At 47.0% G+C, this 18972-nt stretch overlaps 1 protein-coding gene across 1 annotated transcript in view; it reads left to right on the top strand.

The window, feature by feature from the left end:
* The first annotated feature begins 849 nt into the window (after positions 1-849).
* The window catches only part of si:dkey-89b17.4 (zinc finger protein 850), an 18357-nt gene continuing 234 nt past the window's right edge, over positions 850-18972 (top strand). Inside the window, exons 1-5 of the mRNA XM_068601960.1 lie at positions 850-1045; positions 5305-8049; positions 8872-9975; positions 10891-11741; positions 17028-18972. The exon at positions 17028-18972 is cut by the window's right edge and continues 234 nt beyond it. Coding sequence (XP_068458061.1) covers positions 5501-8049; positions 8872-9975; positions 10891-11741; positions 17028-17485 — 4962 coding nt within the window. The 5' untranslated portion in view covers positions 850-1045; positions 5305-5500 and the 3' untranslated portion in view covers positions 17486-18972. The remainder of the gene's footprint in view (positions 1046-5304; positions 8050-8871; positions 9976-10890; positions 11742-17027) is intronic.

Below are 18972 nucleotides of genomic sequence, written 5' to 3'. Positions count from 1 at the left end.
TCAAGATGGACTTTCTTGTGTTAAAGTAGGAAAGTCAAATTGTAATTATGAATCACAAAGACAGCAAAAAATAGTTATATATATATATATATATATATATATATATATATATATATATATATATATATATACAACTATGAATACAATGATTTTATTTTTTTAAATTTAAAAACATCTACTGTAATCAATGGAAGCCCATTTCAGCCACAAAAAGAAAGTCATAATTATAAAGAAAAGATGTATGACAAAAAAAAAGTATGACAAAAAAAATCTCATCATTTAGACTTTTTATCTCATAATTTCTTCTTGACTTCTTTTTTGTCATACTTTTTTGTTTTAATAATTCTGACTTTTTGTGTGTGTCAGAAATGGGATTCCATAGTTACTCTAATGTAATAATAATAATAATAATAATAATAATGATAACATCAATAATCATTATAAATAGAACATGAAAGTGATTTAAAAGGTTTAGTTATCCATGAAGTGACTCGAGCAGCAAAGCTGATCAATATGTTTATTGACATAACGACGAATCCAGCGCCAGCTCGTTCGGCTCCACTCGGCTCGTTGGTCCCCAGCGGGGCTCGGTGTGCTCGTGTGTTTGGGCCTTTAACCGGCCTCTGATGGGACTCTCCCTGGCCTCTTACGGCCTCTAACCGGCCTCACAGGAGAACCACGCAGGAGAACCTTAAGGAACCTCCATCTGACGTTAAAAACAACGTAACGTTTCGGTTTCCCGGGTTTTTTCCTTCTGCGCATGATGACGCGCAGCGGCAACCGCGCGCGCAGCAGCAGCCGCGTGCGCTCCGTCTCCGCGCGGCGCGCAGCGGCAGGAAGTGTGTTGTCGAAGCGGCGGTAGAGCGAGAGAGGGAGGGAGCGAGAGAGAGAGAGGGGGGGAAGAGCCGAAACACAGGAGCCAAAAAGTCGGTGTTTCTACCGGAGCAGGAGAAAAATAAATCATGGCGAATTCGTGAAACGTGCATCTTCCACCCTTCCACGCGGTGCATCGATCTCGCGCGCGGGCGCAGAGGCCGATCGAGGGGTGAGTGATGAGCAGCGCCGCGTTTCCATCAATGGGGCCGAGATCTTTGTGTAGCTGCGGGCTAGCAAGGCTAGCTGTGCTAACCTAGCTAGCTCTGCTAACAGTGTTAGCTGGGCTGGCTAGCCCCCCACCCCCCACACCATTTTTGTGCTTTAAATGTGCTTTATTATACTCAGTGGGGGTCTTTGATGCGCGCGACCTGTTGTGCGTGGAGCTGTTTGTGGATTTTGTTTACCGTTTTGTGGTTTTTCGTACTTCCGTTTTACCCCCTTTCTCTCCTTTTTGGGTGGGGGGGGGGGGTTGCAGAATGGTGGGGGGCGGGGGGATGCTAACGTTAGCTCGTGTGTGTCTGCACTCTTTTTGTTTATTTAACGTGTTATTCTTTATAACTCATGACTGTTGTCGGTAGGTCGCCGCTCATGTTAGTAATACGCGTGTTAATACGCGGTAATACGTGTTAATAGTGGTTGTAACCTGTTATTAACAGCCTGCGGGGCTAAAGGGAGCAGCTAGCTGTTAGCATCGGGGGGAAAATGGCTCTCTGTTGCTCGAGAGCCATTTTCAGAGGAGATGGGGCTCCGAGAGGACCCGGACCCGGAGGACCCGCGGGGGGTCCCCGCTGCCTCGGGAGCACCACGAGAATAAACGGCGTGTTATTTCTGTGATGCTCCCGGTCCCCCCCCCCCCCCCCGGGGGGGGGGCGCGGGCAGGCAGCCCCCTCCTCCCCGGGTCGTTTTGACTCGCGGCCGAAGCAAATGTCGGCCTCCCGGAGGAGACGCTCCGCTTTGTCCGGACCCTGAAGCCGGAGGAGCGGAGGCGACACGGGCCAAGGTCAGCCGGTCCGCCGGTCCGCGGGGCCCCGGCTCCTGGGCAGCGGGGGGAGACCGGCTCAGGGCAGGAAGAGTTACCCCGGGTTAGACCCGGTTTACTGGGGGCGAACCCCTGAACCGGCCAATGAAACGCAGATCGGTCCGTTTGCGCTCTTTATCCGGTTTGTTTACTTTATCCGGTTTGTTTACTTTATCCGGTTTGTTTGTTTACTTTCTCCAGTTTGTTTACTTCATCCGGTTTGTTTGTTTACTTTATCCGGTTTGTTTAGTTTATCCGGTATGTTGGTTTACTCGTGTGTTTGTTTACTTTATGCAGTATGTTTATTCCATTCGGTGTGTTTATTTCTCTATTTAAAACACTAAACGTGTATATATTAGATGAATAACAACAAAAGTACTTGTATTTACTGAGGACCAGTTAAAATGAGTCGTTTAGTCGTTTATCTATATATATATATATATATATATATATATATATATATATATATATAGATAGATAGATAGATAGATAGATAGATAAGGAGAGAGAGAGTAAACATTACATGTACAGCAGATACCGTTGTAATGTTTTTGAGAATAAACAGGTATAAACACAAATACACAACATCCATTAAATTAAAAACACATCAAAGTGTAGATAAAGTATTTTTAATTATATATATATATATATATATGCAAATATATATATATATATATATATATATATATATATATATATATATATATATATATATATATATGCAAATATGTATTGAATATTGCAGTTTGTTCATTCAAATATCAGAAAATAATCTTCAATTTCCTGTAAAAGAAGAAAACACAAGAAACCTGTATTTTATATTCAAATAATAATTTATGATTATTATGAATAGGTTTATTTTACAAGTTTATAGTTTAGTCCGTTAACAGTTACTGTGTTCTGGAAATTAATCTGGTCCTCAAGGAGGAGGTCTAGTCTGGTCCTCAAGGAGGAGGTCAAGTCTGGTCCTCAAAGAGGAGGTCAAGTCTGGTCCTCAAGGAGGAGGTCTAGTCCTTAAGGAGGAGGTCTAGTCTGGTCCTCAAGGAGGAGGTCAAGTCTGGTCCTCAAAGAGGAGGTCTAGTCCTTAAGGAGGAGGTCTAGTCTGGTCCTTAAGGAGGAGGTCTAGTCTGGTCCTCAAGGAGTAGGTCTAGTCTGGTCCTCAAGAAGGAGGTCTAGTCTGGTCCTCAAGTAGGAGGTCTAGTCTGGTCCTCAAGAAGGAGGTCTAGTCTGGCCCTCAAGGAGGAGGTCTAGTCTGGTCCTCAAGTAGGAGGTCTAGTCTGGTCCTCAAGTAGGAGGTCTAGTCTGGTCCTCAAGTAGGAGGTCTAGTCTGGTCCTCAAGGAGTAGGTCTAGTCTGGTCCTCAAGGAGTAGGTCTAGTCTGGTCCTCAAGGAGGAGGTCTAGTCTGGTCCTCAAGGAGTAGGTCTAGTCTGGTCCTCAAGGAGTAGGTCTAGTCTGGTCCTCAAGGAGTAGGTCTAGTCTGGTCCTCAAGGAGTAGGTCTAGTCTGGTCCTCAAGTAGGAGGTCTAGTCTGGTCCTCAAGTAGGAGGTCTAGTCTGGTCCTCAAGGAGTAGGTCTAGTCTGGTCCTCAAGGAGTAGGTCTAGTCTGGTCCTCAAGGAGGAGGTCTAGTCTGGTCCTCAAGGAGGAGGTCTAGTCTGGTCCTCAAGTAGGAGGTATAATCTGGTCCTCAAGTAGGAGGTCTAGTCAGGTCCTCAAGGAGGAGGTCTGGTCATCAAGTAGGAGGTCTAGTCTGGTCCTCAAGTAGGAGGTCTAGTCTGGTCCTCAAGTAGGAGGTCTAATATGGTTCTCAAGTAGGAGGTCTAGTCTGGTCCTCAAGTAGGAGGTCTAGTCTGGTCCTCAAGTAGGAGGTCTAGTCTGGTCCTCAAGTAGGAGGTCTAGTCTGGTCCTCAAGTAGGAGGTCTAGTCTGGTCCTCAAGGAGGAGGTCTAGTCTGGTCCTTAAGGACTAGGTCTAGTCTGGTCCTCAAGTAGGAGTTCTAGTCTGGTCCTCAAGTTGGAGGTCTAGTCTGGTCCTCAAGTAGGAGGTCTAGTCTGGTCCTCAAGTAGGAGGTCTAGTCTGGTCCTCAAGTAGGAGGTCTAGTCTGGTCCTCAAGGAGGAGGTCTAGTCTGGTTCTCAAGGACTAGGTCTACTCTGGTCCTTAAGGACTAGGTCTAGTCTGGTCCTTAAGGACTAGGTCTAGTCTGGTCCTTAAGTAGGAGGTCTAGTCTGGTCCCTCAAGGAGGAGGTCTAGTCTGGTCCTCAAAGAAGAGGTCTAGTCTGGTCCTTAAGGAGGAGGTCTAGTCTGGTCCCTCAAGGAGGAGGTCTAGTCTGGTCCTCAAAGAAGAGGTCTAGTCTGGTCCTTAAGGACTAAGTCTAGTCTGGTCCTTAAGGACTAGGTCTAGTCTGGTCCTTAAGTAGGAGGTCTAGTCTGGTCCCTCAAGGAGGAGGTCTAGTCTGGTCCTCAAAGAAGAGGTCTAGTCTGGTCCTTAAGGAGGAGGTCTAGTCTGGTCCTCAAACACTTTAAATAATGAAGATGAACATGAAAGGATCAATAACTATTTTGTATCCATGACGACCAGCTGCTGATCAAAACGATCGGTCGTATTTGTTTCTTCTGATCAAAAAAGTCTTCTGGTGTTTGTTGATGTGTTGATCACTGTGTGAGGTTGTTGTTGTTGTTGTCTTCTTCTCTGGTTAATCATTTGTTTTTCAATAATTTCAATGTGTCATTCATTGATTTAATATCATAAAGAAACAAATCTGAAACCAGGTAATGTTTGTTTGTTTATAAAGTGATTGAAACGATGACTTGATTATTAAAAATGGACCAATAGTATCACATTCAGTGTGATTTTCTTTTCATGGGACTTTCACAGTAAATGATGCTGGTATTTGTTTTCACCTTTTAATCAGTTTATTCTTTTATTGTTTTGGGGTTTTGTTGACTGGAGAAACGTCATCGTCAGATTAATCAATAACAATATTCATGAGTTGCAGCTTCATTGTCAATGTTTCCTTTTTCCTTTTTGTGAAACATTGTGATTTTAATAGCACACAAAGCGTTTCAGATGGAATAATTAATAGTTATAAAACAACTTTGACACGTCAGTTCTAAAGTTAATAAATTAATCAGTGCGATCTTTTTTTGGATACATTTGATTAATAATTTCATCTATAATGATCATTAAGTGTATAAAATAAAACCCCTTCACAATTTCCCACAAACACAAATTTAAAAAAATTAATCACGCTAAAGAGCCGTCACTTTTAATGAATTAAAATACTGTGTATCTCTTGTGTACTTATAGTTTGAGGATAATAATCTTTTAAATCGGATGAAAACGAGTTTAACTGACTTTGTGTAAAATGAGGCGTTGACCCTGTGGATGACCTTCTTCTCTCTTGTCTCCACAGTCCACCTCATTGGCTGGTGTGACCCCCGCTGGCCCGCCTCTTTCCAAGGTGGGCCCCGATTGGCTGGACCGGCGCCGGGGAGAAAATGGCCGCCCTCAGCTGAAGAGCTAAGCACCGCTGTTTTCCTCCCTCTCCTCACTGTTCATTGCTTCTGTTGTGAACCGTGATTTCTCCGACCAATTTGCGTCAGAGTACTATGGCAATGCATGATATGAGTCGAGCCAAGGGTTTCCCCTGTAAAGAGTGTGATATGGTGTGTCCGAGTACTCCAAGTCTTCTAGAGCATATGAAAGCACATTACCAGCAGGAAGAGAACGGTCGCTTTGAGTGTGAACAGTGTGGCCGAATTTACAAACACGCAGCTAGCCTAGCCAACCACAAGAAGTCCCACGAGGTGGGCTCGTTCCAGTGCCCCGTGTGCACCCGCACCCTGCCCAACGCAGTGGCCTTGAAGAACCACCTGCGCATCCACACGCTGTCCCCCAGCAGCGCCCACGCAGAAGAAGAGAGCGAAGAGGTGCCCGAGGAGGCGGGCCACGACGAGAGGGACTACGGCCTCGCCCAAGACCTGTCCGAAGGGTTTGGGCGCCCTCATTTGAATAACAGTGGCATGGGCCATAGCGTCCTGCAAAGCCACGAGACAGACAACCACGGGAAAAAAGGCTCCCCTGAGTCCGACGACGCCTGGGACCGGCCCTTCAAGTGCGACCAGTGCGACCGGACCTACCGGCACCACGGCAGCCTGGTAAACCACAAGAAGTGTCACCAGCAAGGAACCTTCAAGTGCTCAGTTTGTTTCAAACAATTCAGCAACCTGGCTGCCTTAAACAGCCACGAGAGAACTCACTCGAAGTTCAAGACCCCCGGCGCCACCATGGTGAGCGGCGGCGGTGGCCACCACGGCCCGGAGCGTGGCGGTACGCAGTCGTCTCAGAGCGACGACGCGGCCTCGTGCTTCTGCCACCTGTGCCAGATAGCGCTGCCGAATAAGACAGACTTTCAGGAGCACATCCTGCTGCACAATGCGGCCTCGCCCTCCCTCGGCTTGCCGCGCAGCTTCCCGGGCATCATGCCCCACAATCTGAGCGCGGTGCGGTCCACGGTGTACCCCCCTGCACTGGGCGACCCTCTGCCGCTGCCACCCCTGCCCAGCGACAAGAGGGGTCCCTACGACCCCATCATGGGCCCCCCGGTCAACAATCCCATTTACACGTGCGCATACTGTGGCGCGGGACACCCAGACTTGGAGACCCTTAAAGTCCACTATCTGACCCACGACCCGCACCCGGGCTCCCATGGCCAGGACGGCTCCCTCCTCAACTCAGACACGCTCAGCTCCGGCTCCCAGGGCTCGGTGTCGTCACCCTCCGGAGGCCGCGTGCCTCAGGCGAACTCTCCAGACGACGGAGAGCGCCGCTTTAAGTGCGGGGAGTGCGGCAAAAGCTACCGGCACGCGGGAAGCCTGGTCAACCACAAGCGCTGCCACCAGACAGGCCACTACCAGTGCACCATCTGCTGCAAGCAGTACCCTCACCTGGCGGCGCTGCACAGCCACCTGCGCAGCCACAAGGGCCGCGGCTCCAACCAGCCAATTAACAACGACAGCAACGACTGGCTGTCTCCGGAGCCGCTGACACTGGACTCCCAGCAAAGCTACGTGCAGGAGGGCAGCGGCGCCACCACTCCGATTTCCCTGCCGGGGAATCTCGGGGACGCGGCCCACTTCGTGCCAGATGGCGGCCACAGCAGCGGGCTGGACTCCCTCGAGTTCCACGATCGCTTCGACGGCAGCTCGCTCTCCCAGAGCAACTCCGCCCACCGGCAGGCCGACAGGCACGTGTGCGCCGACTGCGGTGAGATGTACGGCGACGTGTCCGGCATCAAGTCGCACATGTGTCCCCGCCGCGGCCAGCAACCGCAACAGAGCACCATGTCCAACGGTTTCATGGGGAGCATGAACTACCACGGCTCCAGCGGCACCTCGCTGCCCACCGGCAGCTCCAGCAGCCTGAAAGAAGGCAGCAGCCACCGACAGTACACCCAGAGTGGAGGCAAGCGAATGGGCAGCAATGAGAAAGACGATGACGACGACGGAGAAGTGTACCAGTGCTCGGTGTGCGGCAACCACTACGCCAGCCTCCGAGCCCTCAGGAGCCACCTGCGTAGCCACGCTAATAACCCGACGGGGCCGGGCCCGTCCACTCTCGAGCAGGAGTGGAGGATGATCTGCTCCACCTGTGGCCAAAGCTTCTCCAGGAAGCAGGACCTCCTGAATCACCAACTGGTCCACGGCCCCCAGAGGCCGGACGGCCAGCAGCAGAGCATCGTGGGCAGCGCCGCCAACGGCAACGACAAGATGGACGGACGCAACCACATTTGTGTCGACTGCGGCATGTTTTTCGCTGACCGCCATCACCTGATCACCCACCTGTGCCCGGGCAAGAACCGGGCCAGCTCCCTGAGCAAGCAGGGCCTGAACGGGGCAAAAGGGATGTCCGGAGGAGACGGCGGCGCCGCCGGAGGAAGCCGCGACGTCGGCGGCGACGGACGAAGGCCAATGGTGGACCAAAGTGAGAAGCCGCACAAGTGCGACCAATGTGGACGAGGATACAGGCACCCGTGCTCACTCCTCAACCACAAGAAGTCCCACAAGACGGGTGTGTTTCGCTGCCTGGTGTGCCAGAAGCGCTACTACAATTTGTTGGCTCTCAAGAATCACCAAAGGACCCACTTTGATCTCAAGAGGTAGGTCCCTGATTCTGTCCATTTCTGTTCGAGTTAATGTTCAGGCTCCCGTTTCAAAGTTGGCTGGTTGAAGTTTGTGTTGAGTCGTGTCATCTATGTTTTTTTCTTGTGGTTCATCGGACCATCTTGCCTCTCAGTTTACCGGTAACCATCACACAGTAAATAGAGTTTATCCTCCAGTCGATCTCTGATCATGTCACTTTGTAAACAACCAATCAGTGTTTAGACCAACAGCAGGAGAGCTAGTAATGTTAGCAGTATCGCTAAAGGAGAACCAGTAGAGGTTCACGTCACTATGATGCGTTCAGGCTACACTCAGTGAACATGAGTACTGGCTGAAGGTAGACAATAACGTTGTCATGATGCGTTCAGGTATAATCTAGTAAAATGTAGTGTTGGTGATGAACTAGAATGAATCCAGATGTTTTCACATGAATATTAAATAGATATTAAAGATGAATCATGATGTTTAACTTCCTAACAGCTCATAGTTACACTTCATGAACACCAAGAACGACTGTAAATATATTGTATTGTGTTTTAATGAAGAAAAAACACAATAGACTACTATAACAAAGTTTAGGTACGACATTTAGAATATTTGATTGTTTACTGTTGAAATAAACGCTGTAATCAAACAACTAAGAGATCTATAGCTGTTAATATGGACCATCAATGATCAATCTATAGTATTGGCAGATCTGATTGATTCATCGTTAATGATCTGAAGTCCCTGGTCCCCGTAGTTTACAGGTGCTCCTTCGTCAGGCGTCTGTCGGTTGCAGCTTCTAAAGACATTCTGTTGTCCTTCCCCCGCTACAGGCACAAGTGTGAGGAATGCGGGAAGGCGTTTAAGATCCAAAAGCAGCTGATCAACCACCTCCGCCTCCACGAGGAGCACCGGGCCAAAGGCCTCGTTCGGACCGGCCCCAACGGGGCTCGCTTCCAGCAGGCCGGCCCGTCTCAGATGCAGAGCATGCGTGGCGAGTCGTCCAAGGCGATGGGCGTGAAATACAGCCACCAAGGGTTTAAAAAGCCCTACTCGTCCGCCGGGACCTCCAGGCCCCAGAAGTTCGACCCCACTGAGACCGGCCGGCGGCCCTTCGCCTGCGAGGAATGTGGCAAGACGTACCGGCACGCCGGCAGCCTGGCCAACCACAAGAACCTTCACAAGATCGGGGAGTACCACTGCAACGTCTGCAACTCCACGTACCCCAACCGGCTGGCCATGAAGAACCACCTGCGCCTCCACTTCGCCCAGAAGAAGCACAATTGCCAAGAGTGCGGCAAAGGCTTCCGCACCCAGAGGCAGCTGGCCACCCACACCACGGCCGGCCTGTGCAAAGGGCCCCAGGGCCCTGGGGTCCAGATGGACTTCGAGTGCGACGGCTGCTGCGAAGGCTTCACCACGGCGGAGGAGCTGGCGGCCCACGACTGCCCAGCCCAGCACTTGCCCTCGTCCTCCTCCACCAACAGCTCCGCCAACATCAGCATGGAGAGGAGCTCGGTGGACCTGGACTCGGACGAGCGGCCCTACGCCTGCGACCTGTGCAGCTGCGCCTACAAGCACGCCAGCTCGCTGCTGAACCACAAGCACACCCACAAGACGGGCAACTTCCGCTGCAACTTCTGCGACAAGCCGTACACCAACTACATGGCGCTGCGCAACCACATGCGCATCCACACCCAGCGCAAGAAGCACATCTGCCACACCTGTGGGAAAGCCTTCCGGCTGGCCCGCTTCCTCCGCAACCACCAAAAGGTCCACGAGGAGGGCGCCACCCCCTTTGGCTGCCCCACCTGCGGGAAGAGCTTCCAGGGGAGGTCCGGTCTAGCCAGGCACCGCTGCGGGGACAACCAGGTAGGCATGGAAGTGCGGAGGAAGGCCACGGCACCCGCGGGAGAGAGCGACGAGTGTCGGTACACGTGAGTTCTCGTCAGTTGTTTGTGAATCTTCGAAGTTGGAAAAAAGTAGTGAAGATAAATTTAGGTCTCTACGTGTCTATTACAGGTATATGATCTCCAATCCGGCTTCCTTGGGACCATACGCGTGCCGGAATTCGGATTTTTCTGAAGTTTGGACAAATTGAATTAGTGGAGAGACCAGATAAGTCAAACCCGTTTGCTTTCAGTTAGCATATGTCACACACTGTCGTTCTTTGGGCTCTTACATGTTTAGATGTTTTGTTTTCATGCTTTCTGACACCGACCTGATTCTGAAGTGTTTTGTGTATCGAGCTAAGTACTGATGTCTGTTGCTTGCTCCTGTCATGATCCTGACTGTAGTCTTTGTTTGTGTTGTGTTTTTTATTGAATCACGACTGGCCAGTTTACGAGCTGCACTATAGTGATGTGATCTCCGGGAGATCAGGAAGTATTTGTAGCTAGCTGCACTGCACACGTCAGGTAAAGAGTCTTTATAGTCGGTTGAGCTTCTCGTTCGATGGATCTTTCATCGTCACACATCGGTTTTGAACTATCGTTTCCAGTTTGGAGCTTGTGTCCATTCGTGCAGTGCAGGGAGCAGCAGATACCTCCCAGTCGCCCCAGGACCCCCAGTTGTTCGTCCAGAGTTCCTCCCGTGTCCCCTCCCTCTCCTATGACCTCTGTAGAATTCATAACTTTAAATGGTACACCACTTTGTAGTTGTCTTCTTTGAAAGCTTTAAGCCGGATTTCAGATCATATACCTGTATGAGCAACATCTTAGATGTTCAAATATTTCAATAATTCTAAAGAAAAAGTGGTAACCAGTAAGTGCGATAAAGACAGAGCAGTGGGAACAGCCCCCCGTCCTCCGTTGCTAATCTCCCTCTTTCTCTCCCCCTGTTCCTCTGCACAGATGTGATCAGTGCGGCCGCTCCTACCGCCACGCCAGCTCCCTCCTCAACCACAAGAACACCCACACCGTTGGTATCTACCACTGCGCCGTGTGCCTCAAGACCTATTCCAACCTGCTCGCCCTGAAGAACCACCGCCGCATCCACTCTGAGACGCGCCGCCACCGCTGCCACGACTGCGGCAAGGCCTTCCGCGTCTCCTCGCAGCTCTACAACCACCGCCGCGTCCACCAGAAGCAGCGGGAGCTGACCTGCCGGACCTGCCAGCGGGCCTTCCCCACGCAGGCCAGCTTCCGGCTCCACATGGAGATCACCCACGGCCAGACGCCGCAGCCCCGCCAGCCCAGACCCCAGCAGCCCCGACCGGGGGGCTCCCAGGAGCTGGGCTGGGGGTCCGGCCTGGACCTCACCTTGATGCAGGAGCAAGGACTCAACCCGAGCAGCGTGGGCCGAGCCCGCGGCCGCGGGGGCGAGGCCTCCAAGCCCCACGTGTGCGACCAGTGCGGCCGGTCATACCGCCACGCCAGCTCCCTGCTCAACCACAAAAACAGCCACAAGACCGGCACCTACTTCTGCAACTCCTGCCAGAAGGAGTTCCCCAACCTCATGTCGCTCAAGAACCACCGGCGGATCCACACCGAGCCCAAGCGCTACCAGTGCCCCGACTGCGGCAAGTCCTTCCGGGTCTCCACCCAACTCATCTGCCACCGCCGCATCCACACCAAGGAGAAGCCGTTCTCCTGCCAGCAGTGCGACAAGCGCTTCTCCTCCAAGTCCAACCTGAGGCACCACATGAAGGTGCACTGGAGCGGCTCCACGGCGCCCCCACCCATGGGTGCGCCCAACTTCCTGGGTATGCCCGGCGGCGCCTTCATATAACCTTAGGGATGAGGGCGGTGGGGTGGGGGATGGGGACAGGGGGGAAGAGACACGGGGAAGAGGGAGGGGTTTCTGCTCACCCTCCTCTTCCTCACTTCCCACGGTGTGGCAGTCGAGTATGTGTGAGAGAGAGTGTGTGTGTGTGTGTGTGTGTGTGTGTGTGTAAGTAAGAGACTCACAAAAAAGGAGGGACGACACAAAATGGACGCCACACACACACGCGTGCTCGCACACACACAACGCGCACACACACGTTGTGACCTTCCTTGATGGACGCCCCACGAGGCCCAGGTGGTAGTCGTGTCCCAGACTGTAGACATGACATCACTTCCTGCTGCATGCGGCTCATAGAGACTGAAGAGTCCGCTGGTGGGCGGAGCCAGTGGGAGGTCTGGTTCTCATGGGGTTTTTTTTTTGAGCCATCTTGTCCATTTCAATCCTCGGGAGCCGATTGGTGCTGCAGTGGTTTGTCTCGCCTCCATCTTCTGCTGATGTTTGCGGGGCGTTTTTCTGCTCGTGGCCTTCGTCGCCGTGTTTTTATTCAACAAAGTGTTTTTAATTTGAGATGGTGGTGAAGACGAGCGAGCGTTGGTTTGTTTTTGTTTTTCCTCGTGGTCTGACGGGACGAAGCAAAGACTTGTGAGACGCTTCGGTCTGGTTTAAATGTGTGTGTTGTGTTGTTATCGCCTCGTTCACACACACTTCAGCGAGTGAAGTACTTCATTTTCCTCACGAACCTCCTGACCGCTCTCAGCAGAGACACATGGTCTTCCTCAGCAGACGAAGAACCGCTCGTTAGTGGAGTTCATGAAGATCAAAGAAGCTGGTTGTTAGTAGCTAACGTTAGCTCGTTAACGTTAGCGTAGAAAGTGGCCCTGAAGTCAAACGAGTATGTGAATATCAGGATTATTTGACACGATATAAAAGATGAAACAACGATTTATCAACCAACATTTTAAACCTGAACGGATGTCTTAAAGAGACGGTTGAGTCTCAACAACACCATCTTGTTTTTTAGGTCCTGTCTAAAACGAGTTATCCCATCTCCGTTGCCCTCTCCGCTGTCGTTGCCGTTGCCCCACTGTCTCTGGTGCCCATTGCTTTCTCCGTCTCGGTTGCCCCTCTTGTGTGTGAACGAGGGCAGATTGCCGTCCTGACCGGCTGCGATTAAGAAAAGGAGAAAGAAACCACAAAGAGGACTGAAAACACACAAAGTACCATTGCGGTGTATATTGTTGGATCCTGTATTGTACTTGTACTTACTTGTATTGTACTTGTACTCACTTGTATTGTACGAGTACTTACTTGTACTCGTACTTCTGATATCTACAGTACCTCTTTTATAAGAAGGACAACAGATCATTGTAGTAATGCATTTATTTATATTCTGATTATTATTAACACTTGTAATGGCCGGCTAGTCTTTAGGATGTGAGTTTAGAGCTGTGTTGATGTACACGCCCCCTCGTTACCCACAATGCCCCTGTTCTGTGGAGATGATGGACTCTGAATATGTGAAGATCCAAGAACTGTACGATAGAAAGTGTTTTCTTGCCTTTTACTAAGTGATGTTGTGACGTCTTTCTCAGTCCAGCCCTCCCTCATCCCTCTCTCCGTCATCCCTCTCTCCATTATCCCCCTCTCCGTCATCCCCCTCTCCATTATACCTCTCTCCCATATTTATCTCTACCCCCACATCACTTCCTGTTTCACAGAACTCACCCTCTTATGGAAGCACTTGTGCTCCTCTTTATCTTTAAAGGGCTCATGATCCTCCTCTTTATCTTTCAAGGGCTCATGATCCTCCTTTTTATCTTAAAGGGGCTCGTGCTCCTTCTCTCTATCTCTAAAGGGACTCATACTCTTCATCTTTAAAGGGGCTCATGCTCCTCCTCTTTATCTTTAAAGGGGCTCGTGCTCCTTCTCTCTATCTCTAAAGGGACTCGTGCTCCTTCTCTCTATCTCTAAAGGGACTCATGCTCCTCCTCTTTATCGGAGGTCAAGCAGTCTCACCGTTAAACCTTTTTATGTTTTTTATGGTAACCTCTTGTATTTATTGGTGTTATTATTTGTTTTCCTTTCTATTTAATTGCGTTTTTGGCTGTGTGGATCCTCTGTGTGTTAGCACAGTGTGTTGCACAGTGTGTTGCACAGTGTGTTGCACAGTGTGTTAACGCAGTGTGTGAGCGTGTTCAGGAGCACTGGTGCTAGTTAAAGGAGAAGCAGTGACGTGAAGTGCTGTAGGTCCATGTGATAGAACAGAGTAATAACTGTACATTCTCTATTTTTACTTTTGCATCTTACTCCTCCGCCATGTGGATCTGGTTTTCTGAGTGGACACTTTCCTGCATTTCAAGTAGTTTTTAGAGAGGAGAAAAAGATTTGGTTTGGAACGACTATAACCCTTTTTGTTTTTTGTTTCCATGCATATATATGTAATGCTTACTATACACTTTTATAAACTATGTTTTGATAATTCATTTCTTAACAGAAAAACTTGTCCATATACTATAACCCTTACTGCTGAGTACTGAAAATAAATAGCTGAAAAAAACAGTGAAGGTCAGTGTGTTCTATTGGTTTTCATTTCCACTCACGGGTCAGTTTATTAGGCACACCTGTACGATCTGATAAAGCTATAGTTGTACATATTTACATGAATACACATTCATATACATGCCAGGAAGGAGGACTAACTGCCACCAAGAATTTATGAACATTTAACAAAATAATTGTTGTAAAGTTATGTTGTCAAAAGGTTATAGTATTGTATTCTGTAAAAATGTCAGTGATAGTTTGTTGACATGAAAACTTATAGTAAAAATATTTTAAAAACAACATTATAGTATTGTACGATGTAAAATAATGTTTTGTTAGGGTTGGGCAGATTACTGCGTTAATTTTGTGTTAATCTGGCAATCCTTTACTGGCGTTAACTATTTGATCATGCGTTAACTGCATGTTGTTGTTTTTATGTTGTGAGGTCAATCAAACATGAAACATAAATAAATAAGGTAAACTTCATGAACGCATTACAGCGGCGCTGCTTTTACTTTGAAGGTGCGCGCGCTTCTGTAGCCTCGTCGACTGACGTGAAAGCTCGTATTGTTCTGTAGCTATAATAATAATTATAATAAAATATAATTTTATAAACTATACATAGTATATACGTAAGCTATACATACTACCAAATGGTATTTTGTAAGAACTTCATGAGAAGTCCTATAGTATGTTGTACAAACATAAAGCTATCGTATGTCGTAAAAGGGTAGCATATAGTATTTGTAAAAACTTAATAAAAAGTTCTATTTTGTAAAAAATTAACAAGTCAACTATAGCATGTTGTAAATATATGAAGTTATAGTTTTGTATTCTGTGAAAACTCATAGTATAGTATTTTGTAAAACAATTAGAGTATTTTGTATACTTTATAAAAAAGTTATTTGTTGTAAAACAAAGTTGTAGTATGTTTTAAAAAGGTGTAGTATATTTTAAAAAGATAGTATTTTGTAAACATGTATAGTATGTGGTAAATATATAAAAGTATAGTATATTGTAAAATTAGTGATAGTATGATTTAAAAAGGTGTAGTATTTTGTAAACAGTTATACTATAGTATGTTGTAAAAACTTAAGAAGTTATAGTATGTTGCACAAATATAACGTTATAGTATTGTACTCTGTAAAATCATATAGTGTACTATTTTTTTAAGAATGTCAGTAAGTATTTTGTAAACTTCATAAAAGGTTATCTGTTGTAAAAACAAAGTTATTGTATACTATTTTGTTAAAATGTTGGTTATAGTTTGTTGTAAAAACGTATAGTAAAGTAAAAACATAAGGTTATAGTATTGTATGTTGTAAAATAGTATTTTATAAAAATAATAAAAAGTAGTAATATAGTATTTTTAAAAAAGCTATACTTTTATAAAAACAAAGTTACAGTACTACCAAATGGTAATTTGTAAAAAGAAGTTATAGTATACTTTATTGTAAAATGTTATATTCTGGTATGTTGTGAAAATATTAAGTTATAGTATTTTGTAAAAAGGTATAGTATGTTTTAATTACTTATAGTATGTTGTAAAAATATAAAAGTATAGCATATTGTAAAAACACTTATAGTATGTTGTAAACAATTTTAGTATAGTGTTTTGTAAAAATATAAAAAGCTATAGTTTACTATGTTGTAAAAATACAAAGTTATATTATGTTGCACACAGTTATACTATGTTGTAAAAATATAAAGGTATAGCATATTGTTAAAACATAGTTATGGTATGTTAGAAAAAAGTATAGTATGTTTTAAAAAGGTATAGTATTTCGTACGTTGTTAAAACAACGTTATTGTATACTAAACCCAGGGGTACTCGCAGTATGAAAGAATTTACGTAAGAAAGAAGAAATGATTCTTTATTAATCCCGTTGGGGAAAATCTCCTCTGAATGGAACCCTTCCTTCAGCAGAGGGCTGCCCTGTGAGGCGCAGTGCCTTGCTCAAGGACACTTCCACTTGTGATATATGGGGATCGAACAGCCCCCCAATTATATTGCAGTTATCCTCAAATACAATCAATGGTAATTTTTCCAGACGTAGGCTTTATTGTTACGATATCCTTATAAGACTATCTCTCCTGAACCTTCTCTTCCTTCTGAAGTGTTGACTGAGGCCACATTTACACGCAGCCGGGTATTTACGGAAACAAATATTTCTGCCCCTCCGTTTTCACAAATGACGTCGTACACACATGATCGTTTTCCAAAAAGTTTCTGTTTACATGAAACCGCATGAATACGCCACCGAGCGCCGTGATCAGTCAGCAAACTGTAAACAGAGGACGTTCATATATGACGTGATGCTTTTTTAGTCGCGTACGCTGACGTTTGAGGACCTAAAACTCTGTTTGACCTCGTGCACACGCAAACACGAAAGTTTTTATAGATCTCCACTTTGGCCGGTGTTTTTAGAAATGATCGTTTTCCGTGATAAAATCTCCGTTTTCGTGTAAATGAAAGGCCAAACCGCATGAATATATATATATATATATATATATATATATATATATATATATATATATATATATATATATATATATGCGTTTTCCCCTCGTGTAAATGGGGCCTGACGTATGAACAGTACCACATGTCTTCATGCCAGAACCTTCTCTTCCTTCTGAAGGGTTGACTGAGTAGTGACATATGAACGGTACCGCGTGTCTTCATCTCACAGCTGGACCTGACTGGACTGGTTTGTCTCCTCAGATCTGAGTCCGCCGGGTTCCACCAGCAGCTCCAAGCCCCACGTGTGCGATCGGTGCGGCCGGTCGTACCGCCACGCCAGCTCCCTGCTCAACCACAAGAACAGCCACAAGACCGGCACCTACTTCTGTAACTCCTGCCAGAAGGAGTTCCCCAACCTCATGTCGCTCAAGAACCACCGGCGGATCCACACCGAGCCCAAGCGCTACCAGTGCCCCGACTGCGGCAAGTCCTTCCGGGTGTCCTCGGCGCTCGCCTGCCACCGCCGCATCCACACCCAGGAGAGGCCCTTCTCCTGCCAGCGGTGCGACAAGCGCTTCTCCTCCCGCTCCACCCTGAGGCACCACATGAAGGTGCACCGGAGCGGTCCGGCCCGAAGCGGTCCGGCCCGGAGCGGTCCGGCCCCGTCCAGACCACCGACGTCCGCCTTCCTCGCCTTCCCCTCCAGACTGTTCTTCTGAACGGCATCAATGGTTCTGAGCCTCATGAGACCTCAAACAAAAGAAACTCAAGACCTAAAGTATAGCATGCTATACTACGTGTATAGTATACCTTTATAGTATACTATACTACCTGTATAGTATACCTGTATGGTATGGTATACTATATTACCTGTATATTATACATGTATAGTATACCACCTGTATAATACACCTGTATAGTATACTATACTACCTGTATGATATACTATACTACCTGTATAGTATACCTTTAGTATACTACAGTTTTTTGTTATAACTACGACTCCCAGAATGCATTTCACTAACAGTGGAACGACAGTGGAAACCATTGACCTAAAGAACAAGCTAATCAGACCTGTTAGCACAAAGGTTAACCCAGTAGCATTAGAAATTAGGCTAACCAGTAATGTTAACAAATAGGCTAACCAGTAATGTTAGCATATATGCTAACCAGTAATGTTAGCAAATTGGCTAACCCAGTAACATTAGCAAATAGGCTAACCAGTAATGTTAGCAAATAGACTAACCAGTAATGTTAGTAAATAGGTTAACCACTAATGTTAGCAAATAGGCTAACCAGTAATGTTAGCAAACCAAGTCCATTCGCACAAAGACTAACTAAGACCGTTACCACAAACACTAACCAGTAATGTTACCACAACGGCTAACCGTTAGCACAAAAGCTAACCAGGACTGTTAGCACAAAAGCTAACCAGGAGTGTTACAACAAATACTAACCAGGAATATTAGCACAAAGGCTGACAAGGAATGTTAGCCAAAAGGCTAACCAGGAACGTTATCCTAAAGGCTTACATGGAATGCTATCCTAAAGGCTAACCAGGAATGTACGCTAGAGGCTAAGCAGGAACGCTATCCTAAAGGCTAACCAGGAATTAAGCACAAAGACTAACTGTTACCTTGTGCTCACCAGTACTGTTAGCACAAAGGCTACCCGGGAATGTGTGCTAACCAGTACCGTCAGCATAATGGCTAACCAGGAACGTTAGCACAAAGACTAAGCAGGAATGTGTGCTAACCAGTACCGTCAGCATAATGGCTAACCAGGAACGTTAGCACAAAGACTAAGCAGGAATGTGTGCTAACCAGTACTGTTAGCACAAAGGCTAACCAGGAATGTTAGCAGAAAGACTAACCAGTAATGTGTGCCAACCAGTACCGTTAGCATAAAGGCTAACCAGGAACATGTGCTAAACAGTACCGTTAGCACAAAGGCTAACCAGGAACGATGTGTTACGGTCAAAGCAAAAGATCAGACTTTCACAGCGTCCGACAAACTGTAATGAACTGAAATGGAGGAAGACGCTGAAAACGAACTGACTCTCTTCTTCTTCTTCTTCTTCTTCTTCTTCTTCTTCTTCTTCTTCTTCTTCTTCTTCTCCTCCTCTTCCTCTGCTCCTGTTCTTCTTCTCTCCCTGCACAGATTCAAGTGTGTTTTTGAGTTTTAGTTTCACCACCTGACGACTGAT

This window comes from Clinocottus analis, unplaced genomic scaffold, assembly GCF_023055335.1.
Source record: "Clinocottus analis isolate CAN_PGR_092001 unplaced genomic scaffold, fCliAna1.0.p SCAF_56, whole genome shotgun sequence".
Taxonomy (NCBI): domain Eukaryota; kingdom Metazoa; phylum Chordata; class Actinopteri; order Perciformes; family Cottidae; genus Clinocottus; species Clinocottus analis.
Note: the sequence above shows the minus strand (reverse complement) of the source record. Positions and strands in the feature narration are given on the sequence as shown.